The sequence below is a fragment of the Crotalus tigris genome, unplaced genomic scaffold, assembly GCF_016545835.1.
Source record: "Crotalus tigris isolate CLP2741 ecotype Arizona unplaced genomic scaffold, ASM1654583v1 scf7180000017550.10884619, whole genome shotgun sequence".
In the NCBI taxonomy this organism is placed as follows: Eukaryota; Metazoa; Chordata; class Lepidosauria; order Squamata; family Viperidae; genus Crotalus; species Crotalus tigris.
In genome coordinates, this window is record NW_024096468.1 from 5730771 (window position 1) to 5746950 (window position 16180).

Here is a 16180-nt window from a genome sequence, read left to right on the forward strand (position 1 = left end):
CAGGTGTGGGTGTGTCAAGTGAGGGTCTTGCGATGGGTCGGGTATGAGTAATCAATGAGAGGCTTGTGATGGGTCTTGGGGACATCACAAATTCTGCTGAAGATGTTACCTAGCTTGGTAACAAAATGTTCAGAAACCAACCCATAAGCTCGGAGAACGAACCTTCACCCTCATCCTATACTCAAGCTACAGATATTCGCCACTATTGCATGTAGAGATATAGTGTGGATTGATGGAAAGTAGTTGCAGTTGTGTTCCTTTCTCTTGTCTCTCAATTTTTTTGCCTTGCTACTTCCGACTCCTCCTTCTATGCCTTTGAAAAACACTTCAGGAAAGAAGGTGCTGGCTAGAACCTGACTTGATAGTATCCTTCTTAGGTTAAGAGAGGAAACTAAAGTCAAGCAAATTGCATTAAGGCAGTGAACCAAGTGTAAATCCAGCCAATTTTTGTGGGCATTCTCTCACAGGGGAATGGAGAAAAATCTATGCTGTCGCTAGGAGTCGAAAACAACTTGATGGCACATAATCAATCAATCCTCACCAGGGATTTGAAACATCCCTAGTAAATGCCCTTTCAAATATTACAATGGTGATACAACAATAATGAGGACAGACAGGCTTCTGATCACCACAACAATGGTTGGCTGATGCTATGCAATATTATAGATCGCTCATTATGAAATTTATTCCAATCCTTGCATTTCATTTTGATCTCCCCTCACTATTCTTCCCTTTTGCCCACCCTTGACTCAACATGAACGAACATATATTATTTTCTTGGGATATATACCAGATAGTAGTGAGGGCCTCAGTGCGATTGCTGCTTTGTTTCAGCTGATGCAGAGCAGGGAAATGACAGTCCCGGTGCCCAAAAACAAGAACATTTACAGCCTTGCTATCCTGCCATTTTTTTGTTCAATTAAGATACCATCATAGGTAATTTACTGAATTCAGAAATATTACAATATTACAATCTATAAAGCTCATGATGGGAATAAGGACATCTACAGCCTTGCTGTCCTGTATGGCAGTATGAACCCTTCAGAATATAATGAAAATAGCAAAGCGTGACTCCTGCATCTTGGACACAATAGAAGACCATGGCTGGAATATGATGATAGAGGCTCAAGATCAGAGAGCAGAGAGCATCTGTACACCAGATTCCTTTCCAGAGAAATTGATTCCACACTTATTTCATTATCTTTTACCAAAGGAAATTTCGAGGAAGGACTACCCTACAGTTTTTGCACATTGGTGAGGTGTCTGGAGATAGCATTGTGCAGCAGTGGAGCAGTGGACCCATGAGATAGCTGGAGGCAATGGTGGACTGGTAAGGTGACTGGAGGCAATATGGTGGCAGCGAACTAGTGAGGCCACTGGAGGCAGTGAGGCAGCTGGAGACGGCGACACTGTTAGGAAATTTCTCCTTAGTTCTAGACTGCTTGTCTCCTTGATCAGTTTCCATCCATTATTTCTCATCTTGTCTTCTAGTGGTTTGGAAAATAGGTTGATCCGCTCTTTTTTTGTGGCAGCCTGTCATATATGGAACATTACTATCATGTCTCCCCTAGTCTTTTTCACTAGACCAGTGGTGGCGAACCTATGGCACGGGTGCCAGAGGCGGCACTTGGAGCCCTCTCTGTGGGCACACGTGCCGTTGCCCCTGCCTTGCCTCCCCCCATGACCTCCTCCTCTCCAGCAGCCCTCCTGGAGAGTCGCCCCTGAGCATGGCCCAGGCGGAGCATCCCAGCCAAGGACATGACAGCCAGGCAGCGTAGACAAGACTCTGCCCTCACACCCCATTGTGCACAGCTGATGCTGCAGGGCAGGCAGAAGGCGTGACCGCCATAGCGCTGCTGGGCTGCCTGGGCAATCTGCAGTGGGCCCTGCAGGTGGTGAGTGGCCCTGCGGACAGGCAGGGTGGGAGATGGGGGGGTAGAGCGGGGTGGGGCAGGGGGTGGAGCAGGGGTTGGACCAGTTTTTGGGCACTCGATCTCTAAAAGGTTCGCCCTCATTGCACTAGACATACCCAATTCCTGTAGACTCCAAGCCCTTAATCATCTTTGTTGCTCTTTTCTGCACTGTTTCCAGACTCTCAACATCTTTTTTGTAGTATGGTGATCAAAACTGGATGCAGTATTCTAAGTGTGATTTTACTAAAGCTTTACAAAGCAGTACTAATTCATTTGACCTTGATTCTATCTCTCTGTTAATGCAACCTAGGATAGCATTGGGTTTTTTGCTGCTGCCATAGACTGCTGGCTCGTTTTTAAGTGATCGTCCACTAGGACTCTAAGGCCCCTCTCACAGTTACTGTTTTTGAGCCAGGTTTCACCTAATCTGTACCCATACATTTGGTTTTTCCTGCCTAAGTGTAAAATCTTATTTTTTCTACATTGAATTTAATTTTATTAGGTTGGGCTGCATGTTCAAGTCTGTTGAGATCCAACTGGATCTTGAGCCTAATTTCTAAGGTATTAAATACTTTAGTGTTGTCTGCACATTTGATGAGTTCCCCTTCTATTCCCTCATCTAACTCATTTTTGAAGATATTGAAGAGTACTGGGTCTAAGACAGAGCCTTGTGGTATCCCACTGCTTACTTCTCTCCATGTGGATGTAGCACCATTAAGGACTACTCGTTGAGTATGGTTTTTCAGCCAGTTACAAATCCATCTGGTGGTGATATTGTCTATCCCACATTTTTCTAGCTTAGATTGTGGTCTACCTTATCAAATGCCTTGCTGAAGTCTAAATATACTACGTCCACACAATTTCACTGGTCTACTAATTTAGCCACTTTGTCAAAGAATGAAATCACATTGGTTTGGCATGATCTGTTTTTAACAAATCCGTGTTGGCTTCTGGTTACGACTTTGTTTGCTTCTAGTTTTTCGCAGATCTGTTTTTTGATTATCTTTTCTAGGCTCTTCCCAGGTATTGTTAAATTGATTGGTTTGTAGTTTCCTGGATCTGTTTTTCCCCTTTTTCGAAGATGTGAACTACATTAGTTCTTTTCCAGTTCACGAGTAGTTCCCAGTTTATCAATAAGCTTAACACATATAAATAAAAGCTCTTTTCGAGTCCCCCACAATTTTAAGAGTGGGAAGGGTCCAGAGAGAAAAAGTTTAAAACACACTGCTCTAAGTTTCTTCCTTATTGAGATCCTCCTCCTTGCCGAGCCTGTCTTCACAGCTCCCGCTCAGCCACGCCCCTCCTTGTCAACCGCCAATGCGCAAGCGAAACCGGCAAAGGAATCCCGGCACCGCTTTTCCCACCATGGCGGCAATGTCCTCGGCTGACCCCGCCTCTTATTCCTGCGATTGGCTAGACTCAGAATCACGTAGAGACTCTCCCTTATTAAGTATTTAATTCTTGGTCCCTTTAAAACGAAGCCCGTGGCAGGGGCTCGACCTTTCGTGCCCGAGATATTAAAATAAAATAAAACATTTCCGAGCCCCTATTGGTCTCGGTCACAGAATCCCCACATTCTGATTGGTTATAAACCTTCAAATCGAGGCGGGACCAACCAATCGATCTTCAGCGGCCCGCCCACTTCCCCTTTTGCATTCCGCGAACTAAAAATCTAGGTGAGGGTTGCGTGAGGTGAGAGAGTCTCGCGGGGTCTCGTTGGCAAAAAGAACGTGGAGGGTGGGACCGAGAACGGAGAAGGACGTGTTTCATTGGCTGGAAGGCGGAGGCTCTTTTCCCCACCCCTCGCCTTTGATCCTTTTCGAGCACTGAGAGCCGTCGAAGGCGAGTCCCGCTGTATGGGTTGAACCGCTTCTTTGGGATTGGACGAGACGGCTCCGGCGCAGCCATCCAAGCGATGTTTCCTATTGGTTGGAAGGACAGAGGTGGGGGAGGATGCGCGCGCGCCCCAAGCGCGAATGCCGCGCGCGCCGGCCGAGTGATGGGAAAGGCGAGGGGGGGAGTTAAGCGAAGGGCGGCGGGGCGCGCGCATGCGCGCCCCCGCCGCTCTTTCGTTCTACGCTCCGCTCTGGGGCTCCCGTGAGGAGAAGGAGGTGGCGGCGACGAGGAGTCGCGGCGGCCGGTCCGGCGGCCCGAGGGGACGACGGAGGAAGACGAGGAGGCGGCCACGGCTGCCAGTGGAGGAGGCGTGGGGGGGGCACCGTCTGCGACTACGTGGGGCGGCGCTGTGGGCCCTGAGTGACCCCCCGCCCGCCCGCCTCTCTCCTCATCCCTCCCGCGCCCCCCTCAGGAGGGACCCAGCTGAGGCGCTCCCCCGCCCGCATCCCCCCGCCCTTTTCTTTCCTCCTCCATCTCCATCCTCATCCCGCCTGTGGCTTCTCCGCCGTGGGGGGGTCTGTAGACGCCACCGGTGACGAAGGCAACGCGCTGCTACTTCCACCGACCACCTCTCTCGCGCCCCCCCTCCCCTCCATCCCCGCGCTCGCCTCGCCTTTTTCTTCTCTCTACAAGCACTGGGTCAGGCTGTCAGGCAAGAGCGCCCACCTAGCAAAGGAGACGGGTCTAGAAAAAGGCTTGGGGGAGGGACTGGGTGACTGGGCTGAGGAGTCTCAGGAGCGTCCCTGGGTGCTTCCTCTTTCTGCTGGCTTTTCTGTCACCCCTTTCTCTGTCTTGTCCATCCCATTCCTTCCTTTCTGTCACCTGTTTTTTCTAGCGCTGTCAGTTTCTTTTCTTCTCTCTTTGCTACCTCCTTCGCTTTCCATTCATTCTCTTTTCCAGTTTTCATGCTACTCTTCCAACCTTTTAACATACAAGAGTATCTCCTGCACTTCAATTCCTCCTCTAGATTTTTCAGAAAATTTCAACTCCCCTTGCCTTTTTTCTTATCAGTCTTCTTCACCTTTAATTCAAGACCGCATTTTCCTTTTCCCCCACTTCTGTTTCCCATTTTGATATTTATTGCCTATTTTTACACATACCCACACAGCAGGCTTTCCCTTTGCTTTAAAAAAGTTTGTCTTTTCAGCCATTAAGTATGCTGTTCATCTTTGTTTAGTACACTGTCTGTATCTATGCTTTTGCTTCCCATACTTTTTTTCTTAAAGCAAGAAATTATTTCCTCTTATATTTTTGCACCCTTTAATGTTCTCTCCTTTATAAAGTGTTCTGTTTCCCCGTTTTTCTTTGATATTTTCCATATTTTTTCAACTGCTTAACAGTTTTTACTTATATTTCTTTCCTCTCACCTTTGCAAGGTGTTTGTCTTGTAGAATTTGGCCTCTTTTCTTGCCACTTCATTCTATTACTTTTAAATATTTAAAATCCATTCATTTCAAATCCATTTTCCTTGTTTTTCTGTAGTTTCCTTCTTTTTCCTATATGTTCTTTATTCTTTACAAAAACTTTTTTTAAAAATCATACTTTTACCTGATTGCTTCATATTCCTTTTTGCAGTCTTGTTTTCTCTCTTGTTTTTTCATTGTTCTATTTTCTGCCACTAGCTTCTCCCTTAATCTTTTCGATCAATTTTTTTGCAACCTTGTTCTTTACTGATAATTTAAATAGCCTTATTTCACTTCCAAATTTTAAATTTTCAGTGTATTTCCTTTGTTCTGTTCCCCCCCCCTTCATTTTTGTCAGTCTAATTCTTCCATTCTTTCCTAATTTTCTTTATTACTTTTGGAAACTTTCATTTTCGCTTACTTGATGTCCCTTGACCTGTTCAGTCCTGTGGAAGTTGTTCATGTATTTCCAAATTTAATATAAAAAGTACTGTAGATGGATGTATATCCAGAGCAGAAAGGAGGAAAGCTGTAGAAGGCCTTCAGCATCCTACATGTTTTGACAAGATAAATGAAAAGGATGTGGGAATGGAAGGGGTGGATTTGTCAGTACTCCTAACATTTTTTAGGGGGGTGAACTTGCATCCTTTTTTTGGAGGGGTGGGGGATTGAGTTGAAATTTCAAGACTGGCCCAGAAGAAGTGGAGGAGGTATGGCATTTTAGTACCAACTGCACCAGCCATCTTGGGGGAAGGGGGTTTATTGCATGCTCATACGCACATATACAAGCCTCCATTTTCTCAATTGATGAAGACATAAAGGCCTGTTGAGCTCCATGTTTTTGAAGGTGGGCAACTTGTTTATGAAAGTGTAGTAAACTTCATTTTTGTGGCCAAATGACAGCTTGACCCAGTTGTTATCCAATCAGAGGGCATCATCTTGAATGTCTCTTTGTAGTGCTACAGTCAGCGCAAAAATGATGGCGGCTTACAATGGCGGTACATCTGCAGCAGCAGCAGGTCACCACCACCATCACCACCATCACCTTCCTCACCTTCCCCCTCCTCATCTCCATCACCATCACCATTCTCAACACCATTTGCACCCCGGTTCTGCAGCCGCAGTACATCCTGTACAGCAACATAGTTCTTCAGCGGCGGCAGCTGCAGCAGCAGCAGCTGCTGCCGCCATGTTAAATCCGGGGCAGCAGCAGCCATATTTTCCATCCCCGGCACCAGGTCAAGCACCTGGACCCGCGGCAGCCGCCCCAGCTCAGGTACAAGCTGCAGCAGCTGCTGCAGTTAAAGCGCACCATCATCAGCATACTCATCATTCACAACAACAACTGGATATTGAACCAGACAGGCCTATTGGATATGGAGCCTTTGGTGTTGTCTGGTGAGTAATGGGAGCAAAGCTCTTGTACTCTAGTGGTTTCTAAGTCACAGCATAATATATTGTAATTCAGACTGGAATGCTTGATTTTTCAACAAGTTCCCTTGCAGACCTGTTGTATTATAAGGCTAGCTAAGGGATGTGATATGGAAAGCTTTAGTTTGAATGCATCTTTAATATTTTTAAAGCAATATAATGAATGCAAATTAAATCTTTCTATTAATATAACATACATCAAAATGACTAATTTTGCGATATTTTCCAGTGATAAATTTTACTTTGGGGGAAAGGGGGTTGTCTTCCAACGTTGGCACCCATAAGGATTTAACTGTTTTTGATTGACCAGTATCTTTGAAGGAGGTCCCTAAACATTTTTCCAGTTTGAAGGTTGGAAGCTGGTGATTTTTGTCTTCCAGGAGCATGTTACCCATGTCTGTATGCTTGGAAGTTGACTTGCCAAAACTTTTTCAGTACTGTAACTTTAGCTTAATAGTGTCATCCTTTGAGTCTCAGTTTATATAGAAGTCCCACTGAATTCGGTGGCATGTAGTTTATTAAAGCAAAATAATATATTTATGGGGGGGGGAATGATGACAAGTGTATACTGTAATGATGTCATACAAATAATATGATTTAACATACTGTACCTATCACATCAGAATAGTTAATAACTTAGTGACTTGCCTAATTATGTGTCATGCAACAATTGTCATTTTGAAGTCATCATGGTTCGTTATGGATATCTATGAGGGTGTTTGGAAATATATAAGATTACTGCCTACCTTGCAACATTACTTCAAGATGAATGCTGCATGGTTACATTTTTTTTCAAAGCATTTTATTTTAGGAAAGTCTATGTTTATAAAATCAAGCTATATATTCCTGCAGTTTTTCTCATAGAAAAAATAGCATTTCATCCATCTGTTTTTAATTACAAATAAAAAACAGCTGAACTCATTTCTTGAATTTTTTTTATTTAGTGACTAGCTGAGGTATAGGAAACAATATATTTTGGACTTTGGTCTTGGCAGGTGATTGAAGTCTGCATTTCCACTGCAATAGCACATAATGTATACCCTTAATTTGTGATCTCAGTACTTTATGCCTCATCCAATGGATTTTTCCATCATGTTTTGGTTGGATATGATCCTGTCATCATGGCACAACCTGCATGAACTCTGTAAAAGGAAATTATTTATATCACATTTGTACAAATTTCAGGATTTAATAGTTCCCTGTTTGCTTGGTCTACCTGTCATAATAGATATATTTTTTAAAGAAAAAAAGTTACTTTTGTCACTTCCCTCACATTTTGTTTTTTTATACCAAGTATTAACCAAAAAGCCATTTAGATTGTTTATAAAATGTTTCTTTTTTATCTTTTATAGGAATACATATTTATAACTTGTTTTCCTATATTGAGACATGAAGCCATATGTGCATGAATAAATGTTCATTTTTATTTAAAACAGTCAGAAATTAGACAGCTGAAGAGTTTTTCAGTGGCCCAGTAGCGATTCCAAAAAAGCTTTCCTTTTTTATTTTATATTCTTATACTATCAAAATAACAATTCTTGATTCAGCCAAAAATGCCTTTTGTCCTTTAAGGAATGCTTTGCTTGCTTTAGCTGTCATGCTATGACAGTGCTGAACTAAAACTATTGCATATATTAATGCTGTGATTCACTGGATTAATATGTATTGTAATTGAGTGCTTTGGAACAGAGTGGTTTTGACAGCTAAAGCACAGTTGGTTTTAGATTAGATTGGTGACTGAAAATATGCAAATGTATTGCTTAAAAAGGTTTCATCATTTAAAAAACTTAAATAAATGCATTGCTTTACAATTTGTGAATTTTCCCACATCACGAATGAAAATTTTGTCCAATGTATTTGCTATGCTGCTTATATCCTCCTGAAATTAAGAGAGAATTTAAAATTAAAATAGATTGTCACTCTCTTCCAGAATTTATCTTACTTGGTTTATTTTATGCTATCCTCAGATCTATACATGTTTATTAAATGCTGTGAAAGTGAACTTTGATAAATTTTATATATTTTAGTTTTCAAGGTCTTTGCGGTTGTTGGTTCCTGTCTGTTGAAAAAGATGCTTGCATTATTTTTAATCAAGATGGTTTGGCTTGCTAGAGGGCAGTTTAAAATGATTGATACGTTATATATTCACATGGAGAATATTTTAGCAAAACAAATTTATTAGGATACAAATTCAATAGTTTTTAAAAACCTAAAGGCAGTAATATATAAACGCTGTTAATTTAAAGTATGATTTTAAAAATTACTGCTCAGAAAATACAAAATGTTTGATTATAAATATTCTGAGAAGTTACTAGAGAGATATCTGTGCAAACTCCATTGTAGCAAAGACAACATAAAGAGCCTTGTGGCTTTTTAGAGACTTAACACATTTATTTTCACATGTGCTTTCATGCATCATGTCCACTTTATCAGATGGATCTATTTTAATCTCTTTCTACCTACTTTGTTTGCTTGATCTTTGGTCATCAGGTTTAAAATAGATAAATATAGAAAGTTTTCTTTTGCTCCATATAATCCAGATTTATTATATTTTGCCAACATAGTTATATATAAGCAAACACTGCTCTTTTTAGTTTGAAGAATACTGTGTCTCAGCTTTAAAATATGAACTCAGAGATTATATGCTGAAAGGATTAGTTCTACATTTAGAGAAATGACATATTTGCAAGTAGGTTCAGGATTGTTCTTTGTGACATTTACCTTTCAGTCATGTGAGGCCTCAACTACAGTCTGAGATGGTAAAACCTTGGCGCACATTTTACCACCACCATGAGAATTGGACTTTGTGTTCAGGATTGGTTTTATATCTCTAACAAAGATGTGTGGTATATCTTTGAAGCAATCTATAGGGGACTGAAAGCTTGTAAAATGGGTCTGAGGTTTTTTTTAAAAAAAGTGCCACAAGTTTGTTAAAATTTAAGCATGGCTAATATAATAGTTTTAATTTTCACTTTATTAAGCCACTTATAAGAGCTACTTTTTCAGTACTGGAATCTTTGCACTGTGGCACAAATACAGGCTAAATCTACTTCAGAAAAAGCTATGTTTCTGTGGAGTTGAATATAATTCAACTGAATTATCCTGAACTCTGTTGAGATTTTATCTATTGTTAGTTAAATTGAATTTCAAATTAAATTAGATTGTTCATAGTTTTAAAATTTATTATTTATTGATTAGACTTACACCTTGATTTTCATTCAGCAGTTCAAGGCACCATACTCAACACCAACAGTCCTGCTGTTGTAGACCATAATATTATCTTCCACACATATAGAGTTATCAGTGATTACTAGTTGTGATTGTTATATATTGTTTCCAACATTTTAAATCATATGCCTATATATAAGAGTTGCTTGTTAGGACCCATTGGAAAGTTCTCATAATGATGTCTGTGGACTTTCCATTATCCTTTGATGGAGTATGTAGGAAAATTATCTGAATTCTTGAGTGTTTGTTTTGAATCCAACAGCCACGTAATATTTATATTTGTATGATATTATTGAATAATTTTAGATAATTACAAAATTATACACTGCTGTGATGTAGTTTTGTTTAAATCCATCTTATATTAAGGAGGCTAAAATTTTCAATTACTGATGCTTAGTTTGTTTCAATGAACTTTGAAAAAGGTGAAGGTAAAAATTTAAAAAAAGATTGCTGCCATTTTTTTACATTCTCAAAAGCAATAAGAAAGGTTCCATTTTGAAGACTCCCTGGATAGGATTAGTGTTGGCACTTCCGTTGTTGTCTTCTGTGCTGTAGTTGAGTGGCTGGTGTTAATACTGGATCTTTTGTTGCACACTCTGTTTTTCCAGTTCACTGATGTAGCGTATCAATCTTAAGCTGTTACAGCATGATGTTTTGGCAGTTTTTCACATATAGTTGACTCTTGCTGGTCAACTGAGTGTGTTTCCAGAATATTGTCTTGGTTTTGCTATTATAAGGCAATGTTGCTTACCTTCTGGCTGAATCTGATTGTTGGGGAAATAATGTTAAACTGATTATTGTAGCTGTATACAGTATGAAAAATGCAGAGTTGTTTACAGAAGTATAAATCAGTTTCATTTTGTGTATTTCAGAATAAGCTAAAACAAAAAACAAGCAAGTGCAGTTTGCCACTTTTCAATTTATAACAGTCATTTTAAAAAAATAGGTGGCACGGTTAAGATGCTGGACTTGTCAGCTGGAAAGCTAGCAGCTCAGGTTTGAGACCTGAGTGCCATGTGACAGGATGAGCTCCCGTCCTCATCCAGCTCTTGCCCACCTAGCAGTTCAAAAACATGCAAATGCGAGTAGATTAATAGGTACCACTTTGGTGGAAAGATAACAGCACTTTGTGACATCACATGATTATGGAAATGTCTTCAGACAGAGCTGACTCAGTGACCTTGAAACAGAAATGAGCACCATCCCATATAACAGTGGTTCTCAACCTGTGGGTCGGGACCCCATTTGGGGTCGAATGACCATTTCACGGGGGTCGTCAAACCACACTGTCCGCCATTTTTTTCCCTTTTCCCTAGCTGTCCTACTCCCTCTTATTGGTGGCCACACCCACTTGGGGGTCACCACAACATGGGGAACTGTATTATGGGGTCACGGCATTAGAAAGTTTGAGAACCACTGCCATATAATCACCAATAACTAGCAGAATAAAATCCGCAGGGACTCCATGTTAAAAAAATGGAGATCTTTTTTGGTATAAAAATAGGAATATTAACAATATTTTAACTAAAGTCTATACCAATTTACTTGAGGCTTCATTGATTGAAAATTCTACCATGGAATCTCTTTCTTAAAATGAAGCAGGCTGACATTCACTATGTTTAATGATGTCTATTAAAAAGAAGAATCCTCAGGAATTTGGAATGGGTGAAATACTTGTAGCATTTGTGAAATGCTTCCAAGAAGCCATTGAAGTGAAATTGTTTTCAGTATGGTATTATCTTGGTTGCTGAAGAGCCAGTTTTCTTTGGATTCTGCTGTGATAAATAACACTTTTTTCTTGGGAATGGCAAAACAGTTAAAGTATTGTGCACTGGGTACAGTACTGCTTCATACTGCTCAGCACTAAGAAACCTTGAAAGATTTGTAATTTCTGAAGAGTATGATGCTCCTGATAATACTAGAGAATTGCCTTCTGATGGAGCAAGCAAAAATTTAAAAGGATTGACTGTTACAGTTTGTGGCTATGTCACAACAAGTAGAAGTTTAAGCAGATTTCTTATTCCTAAAATGCACTTTCAGAATAGCACATTAAAGGGTAATTCTTTGGTAGATAAAACATTTAGAGTCTAGCCATGCTTTGATTTACTTCTAGAAACCTCAGAACCTAAACTTTTCAATCATTTTAGCCCAGTGGTTCTCAACCTTTTTAATTCTGTGACCCCAACCGGTTGTAAGTTGAGGACTACCCAACTGGTCGTAAGTCGAGGACTTCCCTGCCTGGGAGTGCTGCGCGTGCGTGGTGCCGCCTCCTGTGCCGGCCGAGGCGTAGCTGGCAAGCAGCAGAGACGGAGCAGGCCGACCACCGGCTGGGCCACCAGCTGGCCCAGGCCAAGGGAGGTAAGGCACCCGCCGGGCCCCACACGGGCCAGCAACCCTCCCTGCTCCCGCCGGCCTCCCACCTCCCACCCCTGGCCCTCTTTTACTTACATTTTTAGTAGTTGCTCAGCAGGGAGGGGTGGAAACTTTCAGACAGCTCACCTTCGCTGCAGACAACTTGCAGCACCATTTGCAGACTGGGACTTTTGGCGGGCTCAACAGGGCAGAGACAGCCTGGACAATTCCTATTGGCTTTTGAAAGCCAATAGAATTATACTCTATTCAAGAGAGTCTATTCTGTTGGCTTTCAAAAGCCAATAGAATAAAAGGGAGTAGCACAGCTAAGGAAAAGGGGGAAAAATGGCGGGCTGCGTTGTTTGGCAACCTCCGTGAAATGGTCGTTCGACCCCAAATGGGGTCACGACCCACAGGTTGAGAACTGGTGTTCTAGCCCAATAAGGGTAGGCCTTAGTTGACAGTGGCAATTAGGACTGGAATTATTGTTGCTAAGCAATGTGGTCATAAAGGGGAACATCCTGTGACCGTGCCACTTAACAATGACAATTCTGGCACTCCCAGTTTCCATTATTAAGCAAAGCACCATAGCTCAGATCTCACATGATCACCATTTGCAATTTCCTGCCAGCTCGGAAGCTGACAAATAAAGTTCCAAATGGTATTTTTATATTTGGTCCTTGATGAATGGACCCATGCCATTCAGACCTGAAGAACAGTCTATGGTTTTTTCTTGGATTCAAAAAACAGGTGGCAGCAGTGGCCGGGGGGGGGAGGGGGGAGGGGGGGGCTTTCCATAGCTGCATCTTATTCCCCAATTGTGCTGATTCCTGGGATGTGAAGCCCTGCTCACGGTCAAGACTCATGCCTTAGTCACTTTCCATTTGGACTCTGCAACATGTGTGGCTGCCCCTGAAGACCATCTGGAAGCATTAATTGGTCCAGAATGCAGCAGCATGGGTAATTATGTTATACTTGTGCAACATTACTACTCCACAAGCTGCACTAATTTTTAGAAGGCTTTGGTTGCAATTCAAGGTGCTGATTATCACCTTTAACAGAGTCCTACAGAAAATAGGACTCAGTTGCTTGGGACTACCTTAGCCCAAGAACATCTATCTGCCCCATTAGTTCTCACAACGAAGGACTGTTCCTAGTCTTTTTTTAGATCTTGCCACTTATGGGACCTAAGAAGTGGTGCCTTTTGAATGGCTGCCCCTGTTCTCTGGAACAATCTCTGTATAATAGTCCACAACTCTATGGATAAGACTTAGTTTTCCTGAATTGTTTGGGGCTAGTTGAGTGGAGTTCCCTTATGATTGTTCTTTTTTTAAAATTATGGTGCTGATCACTATTTTAAATTCTACATCTCGCATACCTGTTTAAATATTGTATATGTTTTAGCGTTATGTGGTTCTTCTTTGAGTTACATTTTTTTTGTATACTGTCTCACCACATTGTTTAATTGGGTAGCCATGAATTTAGTAAAAAAATAAAAATACATTTAGGAAAATAACAGATAAAATAGAAAAAGTTTAACATTAGACATTTAATATCTTTAATACATTTCCAATTCAATGTATTTTAAAAGTGATTTAGAATGTTTTATCCTACTTTTCTATTAAAAATACTCAAACAATGTAAAGCAGATATTTGCATAACCTATCTTTCTAAACCATAGTTTAAAATTGAATGCAGAACAAGAATATCTAACACTTCTGGATTTTTTGCTGCTAAAATTTAATCCTTAGTAAAACATTAATATATTACAGTTGACTCTCTTCACGTGTTCTTATACCAGCAGAGCAAGTGCAAATGAGTATTTAATATGTATATATTACTGTTTCAGAGGCATAGACTTTATGCAGAAAAATTCTTGTTTAAGTCTTACGAAAGGAGTCTATTTCAGCGAAGTGAGTGTCAGCATCTACATTCCTTATCCTTTCCTTTTCATATTATTCTACAAGTTTAAAAATAAATTTCTAGTTTTAAACTTGTCATTCTTTAAATTTAAACACTTTTAAGACTGGATTTCAGTTTTGAAACTTATGTGCTATAGTAAGATAAAGGATGCCTAAGGTTTTAATATTCTCTGTGCTAGAAAATCAGCTATGTGTGAGAAATAGTATGTATTTGCAGTTGAAGCTGACTCCAGAGCAGAATGTTCACTGCTATCAGATTAGGCTAGCTTGTACTTTTTCTCCATTAGTGCTGGTAAAATGATGGGTCTTTGAGTGGTATTTAGCATAGGCAGTGTACACATTGTAATAGAATCAATGGGCTTTTCAAGGGTTGAACACCCTACTGATACTGAATTGAAAAAACAACTAGTTTTGTCTAGGTTTAGTTTGTGTCTCTTCTCTGTTTAAGATGTCAGAAATACAGTACATTAGCTCAAATTTACTACCTCTTGTTTTTGCACTGAAAAGGACAGTTGATGCTTCCTTATGCTATTTTATATTGAGTGCCATAAATTGCAACTAACTGTAGATATTCCGTACTACATGAATCATTTAAAATGCAATAATTCTAAAAAGTGTTAAAAGAAACAAAAAAAGTGCTGGAAAAGTTACAAAAGTTGTTTGGCTTATCTGAAAAGAACTAGATACCCACTTTCTAAATAAAGTGAAAATAATTTTTTTTCAAATCTTACCTTACCAAGACCCTTCATATGCTGATAAAAATAAAACTTTCAGCATCCTTCACTATTTAATATGGTGGCTAAGGGTTTTCAGTTACCAATATTTAGAGTTATATATGTTGTTTGTTTCTAATTAATATTATCAATAGATACTTGATTCCACAGCAGATTCCATTATACACTGGCCTAGTTAAGATTCTCTTGGAGGATGTAATACCACATTTCAGTTATTTAAGCAGAATCATTTTTAAATTTTTTACAGTTTACAGTTCAATAGAAACTACCAGATGGTAAGTTCTGGTTCTTTGTTGGTCACAAAGTTGCGTGATCTTGGATCAACCACTTGTCTCACCCTTAGAAAGAAGGCAAGGGTTAACCAATACTGCTGCAAAACAACTGCAGGGAGCAGTCACCAGGAGCCAAAACTAACTTGAAGGTAGGATTTTGAGAGCCAGTTTGATGTACAGTAGTGGTTAAGGCATTAGCCTGAAAACTGTGAGATTATGAATTTAGTCCAGTCTTAGGCATAAACCTTGCTGGGTGAACTAGGCCAGTCACTTTTTGTCAATTCTAGAAAGAAGGCAAAGCAGAGCACTTCTGCAAATTCTGCCAGGAATTAACGCTGACTCAAAGACACAAACAAAAAAGGTTAAAATGTAGTGTTTCAAATACAGAATCTTTGATTTATGTAACCAGTATTTTGAGACAAAATATTAGCTATGATAATCAATTGTGATACCTAAGAAAAATATAATATTGTTAATATTCTCTTCTGTTTTATTAAATACCTGACAGTCTTGGGCCTCTCTGGAATAACTGAAAAATACAATCTTCTATTTTCAATTAGGAAGATAAGGAATGTAATAAAAAAATGAAAAACAAACAGAAATAGGAAAGAGGAGCTGGGTGATTGTATTGTATGAATCAAAAAGCCAACATGGTCCTAGGCTGTATTAACAGAGGGATAGAATCAAGATCACGTGAAGTATTAATACCACTTTACAATGCCTTGGTAAGACCATACTTGAAATACTGCATCCAGTTTTGATTGCCACAATATAAAAAAGATGTTGAGACTCTAGAAAGAGTACATAGAAGAGCAACAAAGATGATTAGGGGACTGGAAGCTAAAACATATAAAGAACGGTTGCTGGAATTGGGCATGTCTAGTTTAATGAAGAGAAGGACGAGGGGGGACATGATAGCAGTGTTCCAATATCTCAGGGGTTGCCGCAAAGAAGAGGGAGTCAAGCTATTCTCCAAAGTACCTGAAGGCAGGACAAGAAGCAACGGATGAAAACTAACCAAAGAGAGAA

The 16180-nt window shown here is 40.2% G+C and overlaps 1 protein-coding gene across 3 annotated transcripts in view; it reads left to right on the plus strand.

Annotated features, from left to right (window-relative positions):
* Positions 1 to 3734: 3734 nt before the first annotated feature.
* The window catches only part of NLK (nemo like kinase), a 131247-nt gene continuing 118801 nt past the window's right edge, over positions 3735 to 16180 (plus strand). For 2 of the 3 annotated variants that reach the window (XM_039341489.1, XM_039341470.1), the window contains exon 1: positions 3963 to 6610. In XM_039341489.1, the coding sequence (XP_039197423.1) occupies positions 6156 to 6610 (455 nt within the window). In that variant the 5' untranslated portion in view covers positions 3963 to 6155. Of the gene's footprint in view, positions 3857 to 3962; positions 6611 to 16180 lie in introns of those variants that run through there. The other variant, XM_039341479.1, reaches the window with a different exon arrangement.